The sequence below is a fragment of the Lampetra fluviatilis genome, chromosome 26 (assembly GCF_964198595.1).
Source record: "Lampetra fluviatilis chromosome 26, kcLamFluv1.1, whole genome shotgun sequence".
Taxonomy (NCBI): domain Eukaryota; kingdom Metazoa; phylum Chordata; class Hyperoartia; order Petromyzontiformes; family Petromyzontidae; genus Lampetra; species Lampetra fluviatilis.
Window position 1 is genome coordinate 4,925,705 of NC_136300.1, and position 17,049 is coordinate 4,942,753.

The 17,049-nt window shown below is 43.4% G+C and overlaps 2 protein-coding genes across 2 annotated transcripts; one reads left to right on the top strand and one right to left on the bottom strand.

The window, feature by feature from the left end:
* Window positions 1–2,229: 2,229 nt before the first annotated feature.
* Window positions 2,230–6,922, top strand: LOC144941986 (gamma-aminobutyric acid receptor-associated protein-like 2). Its single transcript, XM_078868573.1, has 4 exons — window positions 2,230–2,417; window positions 4,143–4,198; window positions 4,944–5,116; window positions 6,251–6,922. Exons 1-4 carry the CDS (start codon window positions 2,384–2,386, stop codon window positions 6,339–6,341), a joined length of 354 nt encoding a protein of 117 aa, XP_078724699.1. The 5' UTR covers window positions 2,230–2,383; the 3' UTR covers window positions 6,342–6,922.
* On the bottom strand, window positions 6,684–16,478 carry ADAT1 (adenosine deaminase tRNA specific 1). The gene is made up of 9 exons (XM_078868572.1): window positions 16,180–16,478; window positions 15,117–15,188; window positions 14,591–14,645; window positions 13,069–13,199; window positions 11,325–11,922; window positions 10,257–10,405; window positions 8,659–8,758; window positions 8,329–8,415; window positions 6,684–8,041 (listed from the first exon to the last, which is right to left on the bottom strand). The coding sequence occupies exons 1-9, from the start codon at window positions 16,325–16,327 to the stop codon at window positions 7,903–7,905; spliced, it is 1,479 nt and encodes a 492-aa protein (XP_078724698.1). The 5' UTR covers window positions 16,328–16,478; the 3' UTR covers window positions 6,684–7,902.
* Between the last annotated feature and the right edge of the window lie 571 nt (window positions 16,479–17,049).

A 17,049-nucleotide genomic window follows, 5' to 3' on the forward strand; every position in this document is an offset into this window, starting at 1 on the left:
AAGGCTGAGTCAGATGATGGCCCCTTGGCTTTATCCCCTTTTTAAAACGTGCCAAACAGCGACGCAGCTTAAAATAAAACGATAACTCATGTACAGTGTTCTATTAATATTAAAGCCGTACGACTTGGTTGCTACGAAATGCTTGCGTTGGTTTTCGCGTTTCCACTCAAGAGTGTTTATCAGAGCATTTTTTTAGGATAATCCAGTGTGACGGTCACAATGGAAAATGTATTCTCATGCATTTTGCAATATGTTGGAATGTTACGTAATTGTAAACGTTTATTCACTGGTACAAATCGGTTTTCACGTTTATACTTGTTTTGCTATGTGTATTAAAACAACAACACTCATGGATTTGCCATGCACATTACAGATAATTCGATCACATTTCAATGGAAATATCCAGTGTGTCCAGCCCTACCACTATTAGTTTGCAAGACCACTCCACAGCAGACTATCTCAGCAGTCAAATCTCTACGAATACACAATGTTGCATGGAGCTATCACCAAGGCTTCCTAAAAAGAATTGCCCAAAGGCCCCCTACAGAACTCAAACACCTTTTAAAATAATCACCCATTAACCCTTCCTAAATCGTTAATTCCTAATTAAGACATCTATTGTCTCTAGATTTGAAGCTTTCGTGACTGCAAGGATTCATACTCTTAGTTCTTTCGGTAAAGTCACGTAGGTAAAAAATGAAATTAAAATTAATAAAAATAAAACAATAAAAATAAATTAAAATGCATTAAAAAAAAATGTATTGTTTTATTTTTATTAATTTTAATTTCATGTTTTTACCTACGTGACTTTACCGAAAGAACTAAGAGTATCTATTGTCTCCTGTTGGCCCTTTTTTGTGTTTACTCGACTTTCTCAGAGAGAATGTAACCAGGGCCCCGTGATATCTCTAAAGCCAGGGTCATCTCAAGAGGTTTTTGGAGGCTTGGAGCAAAATGCCCCCAGTAGCCTCACCCCACTCTCTATGGCCCTGCCTTCGAGATGTTTTTTAAACCATTGAAATTAAGCAAACGTTATGTATGTTGAACTGTTCACAGCTATGTAAATGTGTAAATTTCTGAAGTTAACTCCGTTGTTGTTAATTTGGTACATGCTGTTGGATGGAGATTTTCAGACCGGCATCTGCTACATATTGAGCTTTAATTCCAAAAAAGTCAGACGTTACTTTGTACATCACGTCATTTTAATTCCTATGTTCTGGTGTTTGAAGCGCCTCATCAGAGGTGGCATATGGTTATAGAAGCTAATTCCAAACCAAAAACTATATTGTTTTATAAAATACACGCAGAGTAATATTGTTAATTGGTCAACAATTTACCATTCGCGTTGAAATGGATATTGAAATTAAATGGCTGATCTCAGCGTGAATAACATGAAGTTACCATATACATTGAATCATTTTAAAATATATATTAACTTACAGTAGTAGTGTTATAAAACAGAATACATCTTGTACGTGTATATAAATAACACAACTTATGTATACACAGTCTGTTGTGTTTATCTTATTAACAGATTTTTTAAATCATGCCAATTCCAGGTTACATCCAGCTATCTACACTCACATCTACAAACGGTGTACATTTTTACATCACTTTAATTGCTGGTGTACGAAACAAATCCCATTGCATAAACTGTATGCAGTCATAGCAACACCGCATTGGGTATAATGCCTCCTCCCCATTGACTGCGAGATTCAATCTCAAGAAGCTCCCACTGTTAAGCCTCCCGGAATGCCAGGCATGGAGTTGGCAAAGCCGGGCGTGGATTTAACAACGCATGGCGTGGAGTATGCAAAGCACGGCGTGGATTTGACAACGCATGGCGTGGAGTATGCAATGCACGGCGTGGATTTGACAACGCATGGCGTGGAGTAGGCAGAGCCGGGCGTGGAGTATGCAAAGCAGGGCGTGGAGTTGCAAAAGCCGGGCGTGGAGTAGCAAAAGCCGGGCGTGGAGTTGCAAAAGCCGGGCGTGGAGTCGGAATAGACGGGCGTGGAATGGGAAAAGCCGGGCGTGGAGAAGGCAAATCCGGGCGTGGAGTCAGTAAAGCCAGGCGTGAATTCGGCAAAACCGGGCGTGGATTCCACAAAGCCGGGCGTGAAATCTACAAAGCCAGGCGTGGAGTCCACAAATCCAGGCGTGGAGTCCGCAAACCCAGGCATGGAGTCGGCAAATCCACGCTGGCACATGGAGCCATATGCGGCAAAAAAAAGAGTCCAGCATCCGCAAGGTCCTGAGAGAGCCACCCACCCCAACACCACCACCACCACCATCGCCTCCACCCACAACAACAACCACCCCAACACCATCGCGGAGCCACACAACTACAAGCTACTCCCATCGTCAGGAATATACCGCTGCTATGAAGTGGATGTTTAAGGAAGACCACTCCTTTGGTACCACGAATGAGTCTCGTTTCTCGTCACGATTGTTGTGTTTGTTGATGTCATCGTTGCGGTGTTTTTTTGTGTATCTACACAATACAATATAATTGTGTTTTATGCCGTTCCTGTCGCTTGTGTATTTATGTTACGCGACCATGATTACGATGTTTGCCGTGTCCTACTCACAATATTCATCTCTCGCAGTTGGGGTTTTTTCTCTCTCTCCCGGCGATAAAAGACGACAGAAACCTTGTTGCTATTGTCCCCGACAGCAGAGCCGACCCTGTCCCCAATCGTTTTGGCGACCGTAGGGTAATGTCACACACGCGGGGCGAGCGCGTCCCTTTAAACTGTCCCTTTTAAACGGTGCCATTTAACTCGCAATATCAACCTCGGTACGGTCATTTTGTTCATTGTTGCTACTGCTCTTGGTGATATTGATGTGCAGGATTTAAAGATGAACGTCACGCAATCATTTGTTTAAAGCCACACGTATGTTGGAGCGTTATGCATCGTGGTGGTTGTTGTTGTGGTTGTTGTGGTAGTGGTTGTTGTGGTGGTGGTTGTTGTATTGCACCCCGATGCTAACGCAAACCCATAAGTTGGGTTGAAGGTCGCGCCTTGTTTGACGATTCTGCGAATAATGTTGAAATGTTGATTGAAGAAGGTGCTGTCATTTTGTCGTTGTCTTCCCAATGAAGGCAATAATTGACGAGTCAAAGCTATTGTTAATCGAAAAATGCCCCCTGTCGTGTTGTTATTGTACCGTTGTTGCCGTCTTTCCAATCGCTTCAGGTATCCATTTGCCCTGCACGTTCTGCTTGCGTAAGCACTACACGGCCCCAATGCCGCATAAGCTTATTTATGATCGTGTGATTAGCCACTACTCTGTTTAATTACATTATTCGTAGCAAACTGGGGTCGGGGTAAATATAAAGTGAACATTTTACGGGATAGTGGTGGCGGTGTTCCTAGTACAATATAGTAGTAACGACTTCTGTTCTTTAGGTGACGTGTTCTTTGTGTTTAACAGTCGTGGATTTGAATGCCATTTTGGCTGACGGGAGGGCCTCAATTCTAGACCAGCAAGAGAGTCTCAAAATGGGACGCTGATTCCATCGGTGGATGTGGTCAGCACATGGAAATTGTGCTGTCATCCCATGCCTAATGCTGTGCCCCCCCCCCTTCACTAACCCGCACAAACGTGCGTGGGTGACGTGTGGACAAATATTCCCTTGCGACCCAATTGACAAAAGGGTGGCATATGGCAGAGGTGTGGACTCGAGTCATGTGACTTGGACTCGAGTCAGACTCGAGTCATGAATTTGATGACTTGCGACTCGACTTGGACTTGCATAACAATGACTTTGTCCCACCTATGAGATGTGGACTCGAGTCATGTGACTTGGACTCGAGTCAGACTCGAGTCATGAATTTGATGACTTGCGACTCGACTTGGACTTGCATAACAATGACTTTGTCCCACCTCTGGCATATGGTGTGGCACGTGAACCGAAGGGAATAAACGTGAATCAATTATTTGGTAGCAGTTGTGGTTTTAGGGCTTCTTTCTAGACCGGCTAGTGAGCCTCACGATGGGACGGTTTGATATTGCAAACCTTGTTCTTGGTTCTTTACCGAAAGAACCAAGAATATGAATCCCTGCAGTCACGAAAGCTTTAAATCAAAATAGCAAAACTTGTTCATGTCTGTGGGTGTCTCTGACGTGTGTTACAGAGCACAGGCGTGCTGAGTCGAACAAGATTCGGAACAAGTATCCTGACAGAGTACCCGTAAGTGCATCGGAGGGAAAAATCGAGCTGCCCTGTGTGTCATCATCACCGTGATGTCCTACTCCTTGTCAACGGGAATTCAAATGAAATGCATTGTGGAATTACAGAACATTTGCCAAACACGTGGGTGGCTACAGAATTAATGCAAATGTGTATTTATATATACTGTGAAGTATGTGCAGTACAGCTATGATGCGGAGCAGACAATGACAAATACTGGACAATGGCTGGTGATTGCATACAGAGCTCCCTTGAAAAATACTCCCAAGGCCATCTATGGTATCTAGTGTTTACAATATTGTTCAGTGTTTCAATAGACGAAAAAAATCCATATCAAACATTTTCAAGCCACATTTTTTGCAAGACAGTTTTCTACTCGACTACACAGTGTAAAATGTACCTTGTATTCTCAATGGCTCTGGTACATAAATACAAATGTTAGCAATTGCTATTTGCAAGACACCAGTTCGATGAAAGTGTTGTAATCACACGCTGAGAAACACAACCATCTTCAACAGCACAGCCTTTGAATGGAAACAAAGTCAGGTATCAGTTAAACATTTACCCTTCGTTCACCATTTGCTGGTTTTAATCTCGTAAGTAATTTGCAATTATTGATATAACTGCACCAGAAAAACCCAGACCAAAAGTAGAATGGTAGACCTTGGGGAGGGGAGGCACTACTGCTGCAGCCTGTGCTGGTTTTTAATCTGTGCTTGCTCCATGTTGGGATGTGCATGTTCAGGTCGTGGTGGAGAAAGTTCCTGGCTCCCAGATCGGAGATATTGACAAGCGCAAGTACCTGGTGCCAGCCGACATCACGGTGGCACAGTTCATGTGGATCATTCGCAAGCGCGTGCAGTTGCCTTCTGACAAGGCCATCTTTCTGTTCATAGACAAGACGGTGCCACAGTCAAGGTGTGCCATACCATGCCAAACATCATACCGTACACACCAAACAAAAAATACCGGTGTATGATGCTGTGCATGAGACCAGTTGAAGTGGATTCTCTTAAAGATTTTTCTTGAAGGCAGTGAATGACATGAGCTCAGAGTCCTGTAATTTTCCATAATTTTAGAACATGTCTATGAAATGTAATGTCTGCATTATTGGTAACATTTTAATAGGAAGCTTCCCATCCATCAATAGATCAATAAAAGACAGTGCGCTGTGGGTGGGGCTCTCGTCCATAGTGATGTCACTTGATGGCACGACATGTTATAGCACAATGGCGCATGCAACTGTCATACATAATAGGATCACTGGTTTGGCTCTGAATGCAAATACATTGTGGATTCTGGCCACCATTTTGATAAAATTTGGTTGGTTTTCCCTGAAGTAAGACCCTATTAGTAACAGAAAATCTATACTGTATATGTTTATGACATTATTTATATTGGATCTTTATGAACGTTTTTTTCCCCTCTGTTACAGATGGATAATTATTTCATGATTTCAACCTTCGCTAGAAAGTATTGACTACTTAGATGACTAAAATAGGTTCTGGTTATATCATTGCACGTTGACTTCTGCACGATTATCATATCCTCCCAACTGTGAAATTTTTACCTTGCTATAGCAGTGAAAGTCATTTATTAGGATTATTTTCATGAAGCTTCATACTAATGTTGGGCAGTCCAGGGCATGCAGCCTAGGCGCTAATTTGCAAAAGCTTTGTTCTTTGGGTTGGTTTTAGATACTTTTACCTTGACTATCCAATTCTAAATGGAAACTGAAAATAAAATTCTTGAAATTTTAACAATAACGTGATTTTACCGTATAAAGTGATTCAAACAAAGCTCGTTGACCCTTTAAATTGTTTAAAACGTATTTTAATGCAATACAAGACAGCCCTTTAATAACTAACGTCACCAAGCGCTCCTGAAAGAGCCGCGTGCGGCTCCAGAGCCGATGGTTGCCGACCCCCTCTGCTTGGTGGATTATCACATCTCAACATTGTGAGAGATGGCCAGTGCTTAGGGGGGGGGGGGGGAGGCCTTTATCCACCAGTCAATTGATGATAATGATTAACACCATATCCTTGTGTCCAGTGCTTCCATTGGCCAATTATATGAAGACCAGAAGGATGAAGACGGCTTCCTGTACGTTGCCTACAGTGGAGAAAACACCTTTGGACGCTGATCCCGGGCCAGTCTGCGGAGTGCACTGCAAGAACCACTTCTCCACCAACGCAGGACAAAACCACAACCAAGACGGAATCACCTTCCAAACACCGCAGCCTGCAGTTAATGAACCACGTTGCTTTCTCCCCAAAATCAACACGCTCGTTAAAAGATGTGCAGTGTCGCGGCATGTCAGCCATGCTTTTACGCTTCAGGACAGGGCACGGTTTTAACAGTGGAAAGTTGAGATTGTTTAAAACTTGTGTGCTAAATTGGTGTTAGAATTTTGTGCTAAATTATTCATGGATATATGCGCTTTTTTCCATTAGCGTTTAATCTGCCTGGCATCTGACAACCCACGTTTTTTTTTTACTCAAGTTTTACTTCTATAATATTTCAGTCTTGTCTATTTTGTTTCTTACACTTTGTGGACTGAGTATTCACCCGGTTTTTCTGAATGCTTATTTCACACCCAGGTTCACATTCGCGTATATACATGCGTGCTGTGCACATTTCAGGTCTTTTTATTTGTGTTTATGTTCGAGTTACATGCTTCAATCTGTAAAAAAAAATATTAATAGAATAAAAAAATGATATGTATTCCTGCATGGTGACACCTATTTAAATAATCCTAATTTAAACCGTGATGAAAATGTATTGTTGCAATTTGTCAATTCCTGTTGCCGAGTTCTTGATTGTCTGAATGTACGTCCAATATAAGTAAAAAAAAAAGTACAGCGTGGAAATTCACTTGCGTTCAATAATAAAATGTAACGTTTTTAATATAGAAATTTAAACCATCACAGTGGGAAGTTGGATATTAGCAAACACATCTGGGTGGTTTTCATCACATTGCACATTGTAGCTGTATAAAGTAAATTAAATATGTATTGTGGAAAGTTGTAACATCATTTAAGGATGCTTTAAATGCCTTAATAAACCAGGCATTGTGAACTAGTTGAAAGTTTAATTGTTGGAAAATTTACAGCATTTTATCTGCATTTGTTTGATCCGTCTGATACACTAGGACCAAGGAAATGTGTAAATATGCATGTTAGAAACCATACACGATAGTCCAGGATTTACACTGAGCTTGCATTCTAGACGTCTTCATACTCTGCCATAAAGATGTAACCTAAAAAAACAACTAGGTTGTGTGTCCTGAGGTGTACAAACGTTGAAGCTTTGTTAGGAAAATGAGTCCGAAGCTTTATACAGCACTGACATCTTTACAGCATGACTCCCCCACACGTTTACTGTCATTACAGTCTTTGTGCAGTAGAATCAAGAGAATATGCCTGTGATTTTTAAACCTTTTTCTCATGAACGAAGCTTTACAACTCATGCCGATCATGTAAATGTAGAGACCTTGTTTAAGCGCATTTCTGTACAAGAGTCCATCCAAGCACGAACCAGGCTCAACTCTGTTTATCTTCAGAGATCCAATGAGATTGGGCACATTGTGAGTAATTTGGTCAAAGGCAGAAATGTACGAATCGATAAGAAAATAACTTGATTTTCTGGGTCGTGCTAACCTTTAAAGCAAACAGCTTTACATATAGTCAACTTCAAGTCATGGCTTAGGTGAAGTCAAGATACTCTCTGGATGATGACACCCATGTGCAGAAGACCTTGCTCCTGAGTTCAACCCAGGCTGTCTGATAGTCCATCGCTGCCTGCTTGTAGTCCCAGTAACTATGCAACTTTCCTTCCGGATCCCTGTACACAATTTTGGGGACAAAAACAGCAACCAATTAGATTCACATGAACTTACAGGCAGTCTGCCCAATGTATGTAAATGTGATGCATATTTGTTTGTTTGGTTACATGACACTCATATTTTTCTTGGGTTTTATAATCCATACACAGCTGTCTTGTTAGTGGAAATGTATGGCATGTGGGTGTGCATGTTTGTGTATTGAATGTGTGGATGTCAACATATTAATATCCAGCAAGCGCAATTCACTGTGAACACACCAGACAGCGATGGGACTATTATGTCTCACCTGAGAGATTCTGGGAGTTTGTGTTTCGGAATGGAATCCTTTAAATTCTTAAATTCATTAAACAGCTCCAGCTTGCAAATCTTACACCTTGTCATTCAAAGCACACGCACACAATGCAGACAACCACATTTTATACTCGTTACAAGCCCTCTGATGTATTTTAGGTTGTACGCTGTTCTGTACTACAACCCAAAACAATATCATAGATCCAATACATTACAACAGTAAAATAACACGTGCAAATGTAGCATATTAAAAGCTCTTTATTGCTTTTACGTATTATTTCTTGAACAGTTTTTTTCTCTTCTTAGTGTTTCAAACAATGCTCACCTTGCCTTCGGCGTTCCAAGCATTTTCTTGGTCACTCCCTGTCGGTGCCCATTGACGGAGACCTCAAGGGGCGCTGAAGGCACGGAACACCAGCTTACAGCTGCATCCACACACAAGGATCCACCGCACGGGCAAGGCGAGGCACGACTTAGCAAAATGAAACATTCGTGACCTCCCAACTGTTCACTCCCCCAGCATTCCCACCATTAAAATCACATTTGCCAGATCTGCACCACCTGCCTTGGGAGGAAGGCACGATTAGATTTAAGAATAGGTTTTTCCTTTTTTTTCTGGCAACAAAACTGAAACCTTTTTACAAGGAATCATGTCTGCATTAACCACAATACTTGTGGTCAGAATGCAAAAAAAAATTCTGATAATATATGTATTGTCCTTGAAACTGATTGGTCTATACCAGAGACAGCTTTCTTTTGAGCCTAGTCTCGACCAGAGGACTCCAAAAGACTCGGCTCAAAAGAAAGCTGTCTCTGGTGTAGACCAATCAGTTTCAAGGACAATACATATATTATCAGTGTTTTTGTTTGCATTCTGACCACAAGCATTGTGGTTAATACAGACATGAATCCTTGTAAAAAGGTTTCAGTTTTGTTGCCAGAAAAAAGGGGAAGAACCTATTCTTAAATTTTGATACTGGCATAGGAGGCCTCATGAAGATTAGATTTGTTTCGTACTGCCAGGGATCAAATGAAGCTGTTCTGGAAATATTTAGTTCTGAGTGCATTGCATCCAATTTTAGAAACATTTTAAAAGGTCAACCGCATGTAATAGTGTTTTGAGCCAATTGTAAACAACTGTTTCTTGAATTTTCCCCATTTTAAAATAAATAGAGGCTGGTTCGCAGGCACAATTTATGGTGAACGGTGCATTTGGCAGTGCTTGCATGGATCCTGTTTATGCATCATGAAGCCTGGAATGGAAGCCCTGTTGACATGGAACAGAGCCAGGTAGGTTGAGTGTTTATTTGTCACGGTGCAGCCCTGAAACTGCTTGCTCATGCCACTGGTGGCAGAAGGGCCTCTCCACTAGAGGGAGCTCTAGAGAGCCCCTCGAGGGTATTTCACCTCTTCCTTTTTTTGAGGCATTATAAATGTGCCACAACGCTCACCTACCATCAAATACAGCTTCTGCCTTGTTATATTTATATACACAGAATTTCCCTATGTTAAATGTGCATTTTTGTAATAGCAGTAGCAGCAAGCAGGTAGCAGTATCAGCAAAACAACGTCCTAACCAGAATGAGCCCATGATTGTGACCAGATAAGGGCTTCATCTTCTTGGTTCTTTCGGTAAAGTCAAGTAGAAGGGAAATAATAAAATAATAAAAATAAAACAATAAAATAATTCTCACGACGTTTCGGCCACAACGTCTGTCTCCCCGACAGACCTGGTCTTCACCTGAGGACGGCTGCTTGCGTTGTGGCCGAAACGTCGTGAGAATTATTTTATGTTTTATTTTTATTATTTTATTACTTCCCTTCTACGTGACTTTACCGAAAGAACCAAGAAGATGAATCCCTGCAGTCACGAAAGCTTTAAATCGACAGATAAGGGCTGTGCCTGCGTTCTGCAAAAGTCACCGGATGCACAGGGCCCAATCCGTGCCTTTCCATCCGGAGGGGCAGTCGCCTCCACTCGAGTCCGGCTTGACTCGAACTCCAGCCGGGACTGCAGGAGGACAACGTCTCGCACCCCGAACCCAGCAGTGGTGCACTCTGCCGAGCCCCACCTGTCCCCGTAGACCAGGGGTCGGCAACCAAAATAACAAGAAGAGACATTTTCGAATTTGGTAAAAAAAAACTACAAAATTCGAGAGCTGCAATGTATGTGAATACGGGACGGTACTTCGTGAATAACATTAAACCATATTTTTTGTAACCACTTTAAGAACACGCGGTACAATTATTTGTAATTCCACATTACAAATCATTGTTGGGCTTTTAGGCGTTCACCGTTTATTGAAAATAATTAGGTGGGGTTTTTGTTTTCTTTGCAATTATAGCGTCAGGAGCCACGAATCGGTCCCCAAAGAGCTGCCTTTGGTTCCGTAGCCATCGGTTGCCGACCCATGCCATAGACAAACACAGGGGCATCTGTGAACCCATCCACACGACAGCACGACAATCCCCACCCCCATACTGTAGGTACATGCGTCAGCTGTGGGACGTGAACATCCCACGCGGTTTCAGAGAGCTTTACAAAAGTGTGCACAGAATTTTTTTTTCTTACAAATCGATAATTGATTGTTCTCAGACTTCTCAAGCAAGCCTTGCTTTGTAAATTATTTGTAAATCATTTTAACATGAAAGATACGGTTCAAATATTTAGAGGTATTTCTGTTTGTGATACCTCTTTACAGCTGCATTTAAATAACTATAAATATTGTAGTTTTCCCTTACAATAATGAATATTAATGATTTTTTTCCACTGACGAAATGAAAGGCAACTAAAATGCCCGTGATGCTGAATTGAAACAAGAAAAACCTGACTCCAAACATCACATTACAGAACCATGGGAGGTGGCCTCAACAAGGTTGAGGTAATACATGAATCCTGCGGTGAACTGAGACTGCTGCTACATTACGATGCGTCCGCCCCCCTGGGATAGTGGAAGCAGCCAACCATCACCCCACCCCCCCATTCCTTACCTGCCCACAATCGCGCGGTCCATAGCAGCGTGGCTGTAGGGGCAGTGGCCCGTCACGATGGTCTCCAGGCGGACGGGCGCCACCAGAAAGTGCGAGAGTAGCGCTCCCTGGCAGCCCAGCGCAGCCCAGCGTGCCAGCTTGTCGCTGCAGCTCATTGACAGCGTGGGCTCACCGCGGCCTGGCTTCAGGCGCAGGGCTCCTTCGCGATGGTAGTGCAAACCCGGCGCCAGCCGGTCTCCGTCCTCGCCCGGGGCGCACTTGGCACCGGTTCGATGGACGTCGAGCACGGGCAGAGCTGGTGGTCTGTTCCGAACGGAGGTGTCGCAGATGTCGTTCTCCGGAGAAACGTGCGCGGCGGTCGAACTTGCTGCGCTATCGACTTTTTGTATTTTTGATGGCAAGGATGCAGTGATTGTGTCCGTCTTTCTCTTTCCTGAGTGGCTGAATTCAATGTCTCTTTTGCTCCGAGGGTCCTGGTCATTACTCTCCGATTGTACAGGCATCATGGTTGGAGTATCAGATGTTGGTGTGGGATTACGCTTGAGCCGGAGCTGTGCCGATGTCTCTTCATCCATCGGCACGATTGAGGCGTCCCCACCTACTCGGCACACGCAGCACTGGGTATGCCTTGGGAAGCAATGTGCATTATATTACTACATACGCACTCATGTGTAAATGAGTGTGTTCTGGGAGGATCGACACAAGTTTGAAATTGTCTTAATAAGATTTATATATATGTATATAACTCACAGGCGCAATGTACTGATGTCACTGCGGGGTCATTCCTGTTCTGTTCAATATATTATCGTGGTGATGATCACTAGAGCATGCCTGACATAGTTTTAAAGTATTTTTTTTCTGTGTTTAAAGCAATGGTGAACATCTTGGGATACACAGCTTAATATGTACCAGGGCTATTTGAATAGAGGTTTGCCTTAATGACAACGTTCTGGTATTGTTCAGTATGTATGTATAACTTATTTCGCAGCATACGTAGCCAACTGTGTTCAATTGGAGGTGCGGGGAAGGATAACAAACTAACACTAAAAAAAAGTATGGATGTGCACTATCATCGAGGTTCATTTGAACCATTGCACTAGTTTGGAAGTGGTCGTCCAGTGGACAACACACTGTACTATGAACTTAGTGACCCGAGTTTGACTGCTGCCCATGGTTAAGATTGGCGAGCTAATTATTAACCTAATCCTGGCTACCGCCCCACCTCCTTCAGCAACCTCCATTGACTAGCGTGATGAACTATGGTCACACAACTCCCAATAGCAACATGGCACAGGGAGGCCTTCAGCATTAGATTAACAAACATCTGTTTAACACCTAGGCTTTCGCGACCGATATTATTCATGAAGGTTTTTTGGGTTAGATTGCGTAAGTAAAAATGTGTCGTAACCTTCCACCATCTGACACAGCCAATTATTAAGGGCTTTTTCACGTAAACAAAACGTCAAATAGTTAGCATTTCAGCCCACCGGTGTGTTGGAGAATAAATCCATAACATTTACAATTTGAGTACGACGTTTCGCTGGTTATTACATCCGGCATCATCGGGCGATTTGCCCGTTAACGTGACAAATCCCTTACTAATTGGCTGTGTCGGGTGGTGGAGGCTTACGACACATTTATACTTACGCGATCTAACCCAAAAACCTTTATTGTGAATAACCAATATCTGTAGCAGACAACAGTAAAGTGGACTAGGGAGTGTGTTACGGTATATTGAGCGTACATGGCGTGTGGCTGGTGTAGAACACGAAGGAAGCTCCAGGATGCAGAACGCACTTGCCGGTGTCGGGGCACGGTGTGAAAACTGCACTCTCCCCACCGGTCAGCGCCAGGCGTACCTCGTGGTAAAGGTACCTGGTGGAGGTACGACAGAGTTGCCATTAAGTCGCGGTGTGTAAATAGCAAGGATTGTTGACCACAGCTGTTTGTACACCGGTGACGTAGCTCAAGCAGCTCGCAGTCAAATGCCCCTCGACCAATCAACCGCTGACAACCTTGTGACCATCACAGTGAACAATTCAATTATCAAACCACTGTCACTATCTGTAGACATAAAGACATTAATCCCTATGTGTATCTCAAATCCTCTAGGGTACTCCCCGACAAGGTAGAAAGCTGAAATTTGGTACATAGATAGCTTTTAGAACACAAACAACATGAAAAATCTGAAAATCCGAGATTTTTCATTTCAAGGCCCCCAAATCTCGATATTAAGTGCCCCATAAAAATGTTTGTCATTCAGAAACCATTCAAAATATATCGCGGGTTTTTTATTTATTCTGACAGAGCATTAAACAGCAACTGAAATTCAAACGAGAACCATTGTTCTATCTTTAATTGTTTTTGATATATTTAAGATTAAAGCAGTTTTGGATAAAAAAAAGAATTTTATGATGTTCAAATCTGAATAATTCGAAAACGGTAAAAGATAGGAGCTTCCTCTCAGAGTATTAGGTTCCTTATTGTGTTATTTCTAATAAAAAAGAACGGAATATTTATAGTGAGCGGTTTCTGTTGGAGTAGTTGTTAGTGTCTGATCATAAATTTCAAAAAAATCATATCAGGTTAATTATTATATTTATTGAAAACTTTTGCCTGTTGAAGACAGGCTTCATGAACTACCAATCTTTGAAAAAAAACCATAAATTATTGGGAATATATGAAAGCGTTGAGTCGTTGAATAAAACCGATTATTGCTTTCATGATAAATGCACCAAAAAGGAATCGACTCTTTTTTATGCAAATATTTTGTAAGGCTATCACCAAATTAACCAAAATGTGCCCAGCTCATCTGGTCTTGGAAGCTAAGCTAAGCAGAGTTTTGGCCGGAATTGTGCTTCGATGGGTGACCATCTTACACAACAGCCATTAAAGGCTTTGGGGGTATATCGTGGGCTTTAGAGGAAATTGCAGCAAAATACAATGTTGCATTGTAGTTCTATGCTCCCACATCTATTCTCCTTGCCTACACAACCTGCACCGACCAGCGTGGAGAAGTATTCTCAAATAACTCTCAAGAACTGCACGGTGTGAGGAGGCTCTCATCTAGCAGTGGATTTACAAAACTATTTAACAATTAATAGATTCATGTTACCCCTGCAACCACCAAAGGATATATATATAAACCATTATACGATCTATACATGAACCGAATCATGAGGTTGAAAATCATTAGATGCTTAGTCATCATTCTCATCATCTATTGTAAGCCACCCTTAGCAGGGTTTGGGTCTGTGCAAGATCACCTCAAGAATCCCCTCCGCGCTATGACCTCGGCGTGGCTGTCATTTAAAACGTCACCTGCACAACAAAACACAGAGACATGTGGCTTTATACTCGAAGGGAGCACGTGAACACAAACACACAGAGCTGTCAGCCCTGTTTGAGGGCCACCTTTATGCTATTGACAAGTTCATATTACCAAGGCTACATTATCATTCATAATACGGGCAACATTACTTTAAAATGAGTACCATCGGACAAAGACGGCCCACTGCATCGCGCGCTTTCAAATGCGCTTCTGTGGCCGTCTGGAACGCTCTTCCGATATTAGGAAGCCAGTCGAGCGATGCACTTTTAAATCTATATTGAAAACTAATTTCTTTAGAACAACTTTTTGTGTTTAGTTCGTTGTCTTTCCCCCTGCAAACGTACGGTGCGAAAAAAGTTCAACATATAGTACATACGTCCATGTAAAAACCCTCTTGCCGATCTCAAAACCAGCCTGATGAGTGAGCAACTTGCTTTACCAGTGCAAAAAGTGCATCTTACCGGCTTTGCTCATGCTTGACCGCCCGACGCATTTGGATCCAGTGCCCATGGACACCACTTCAAGACGTGCATCTTAGGGTAGGCAGCACGCATCGAGCTCAGAACATTGTCACGCTAATGTAATGTTCGCGAAAACAGCAAAAAGTGCGGGACTTCGTGAATTTTCAGCACAGAGCACTTTGGTGCAGTACAAGCACTTTGTATTCGCATTGCTGTACATACTGTTTTCTGATTCTACAAGGGGCTAAGCAGGACAGACTATCACGGACCATATCCAGGACATGAAGAAAGACCCAACATGAGGCCAAAAGAGGTCAAGTCATGGCAGATGGGAACGGCAGGGCATGGCCAGGGCACGACAGTAGCTAACAAAGGTCACGAACCGGCAGGGAAGCAAAGGTCACGGCAAGTGTTTAGGTCACGGGGCAGGGCACACAGCCAGGCGGGCCACTGTAAGCCAAGGGACAGAAGGAATGGCAAGGCAATGATTGAGCCAAGGGAATGGAATGTCAAGGCAGGGCAGTGCAATAACAGGCCAGGGACAGGTCAAGCAATTCGCAAGGCATTGCCATGCTAAAACAGGGCGGGCCATGGCAAGTTTACACAGACCGGAGCAAAGGGTCAGGAGGGCACGGGCAGAAAATTCAGGAAGATGTAAATAGCACGGTTGGCAACAACGTACGGTGCGATAGAAGTTTCAACATTTCGATTTAAAGCTTTCGTGACTGCAGGGATTCATCTTCTTGGTTCTTTCGGTAAAGTCACGTAGAAGGGAAATAATAAAAATAAAACATAATAAAATACAATTCTCACGACATTTCGGCCACAACACAAGCAGCCGTCCTCAGGTGAAGAACAGGTCTGTCGTTCATTCAGACGCTGTCCTTCCGACAGACCTGTTCTTCACCTGAGGACGGCTGCTTGCGTTGTGGCCGAAACGTCGTGAGAATTGTAGTTGTATTTTTATTATTTTATTATTTCCCTTCTACGCGACTTTACCGAAAGAACCAAGAAGAAGTTTCAACATGCACACGGCAGGGGGAAAGGGGTCGTGGGCCAGTACCTGCACTGCCGGGCTCGGTGTGACCTCTCCTGAGCAAGACAGCCGCTAGCAGGGTCCACTCCCGGCCTCGCTCCGGTTTGCCCGTCCTCGGCAAGGCCTGCAAGTAATGGGCATGGCAAAGCGCCGCCACGCGGTCTTCCAGCGGCATCAGCTCGCCGACTTCACGCAAACAAATCTCACGGATCGGGGGTGAACTTGGTTTGGGATCGCGATTAAAACATTGCGGGTGAGTTGGAGGAGCATCGCTGTACACGTGGTGCCAACATCGCCGCCGCGTCGATATGAAACACGTGCGTGCGTTCCCCCAACGCGTTTCATTTCCCCTTACAGAGATTCAGCAGAAACTCGGCATTTACCGTATTTGCTCAATCGCACGCGGCTCGCTTGAAGTAAAAGACGCGGCCCAAAACATAGCGCCCGGTGTGGTCAATGAAGACACTCAGATTGAGTTTCACGCAATGTAATAAACTAATTTTATCGCGTGATTATTTGACGCGGCTGTAGCTTTCGAGTTAAAATACAACGAGGGTGGAGGGTCCTTCATCTCTGGAGCTTACGGTAATTGTCGGCAGCAGCACCTCTGACCAATAGCGGAACGCGCCCCATCCACGATGGGGAATGTGATGAGTGGTGGCTGAACCACGTGGTTTGTGATGAGTGGTGGCTGAACCACGTGGTTTGTGATGAGTGGTGGCTGAACCACGTGGTTTGTGATGAGTTGGTGGTCAACCCACGTGGTTTGTGATGAGTTGGTGGTCAACCCACGTGGTTTGTGATGAGTTGGTGGTCAACCCACGTGGTTTGTGATGAGTTGGTGGTCAACCCACGTGGTTTGTGATGAGTGGTGGTCGACCCACGTGGTTTGTGATG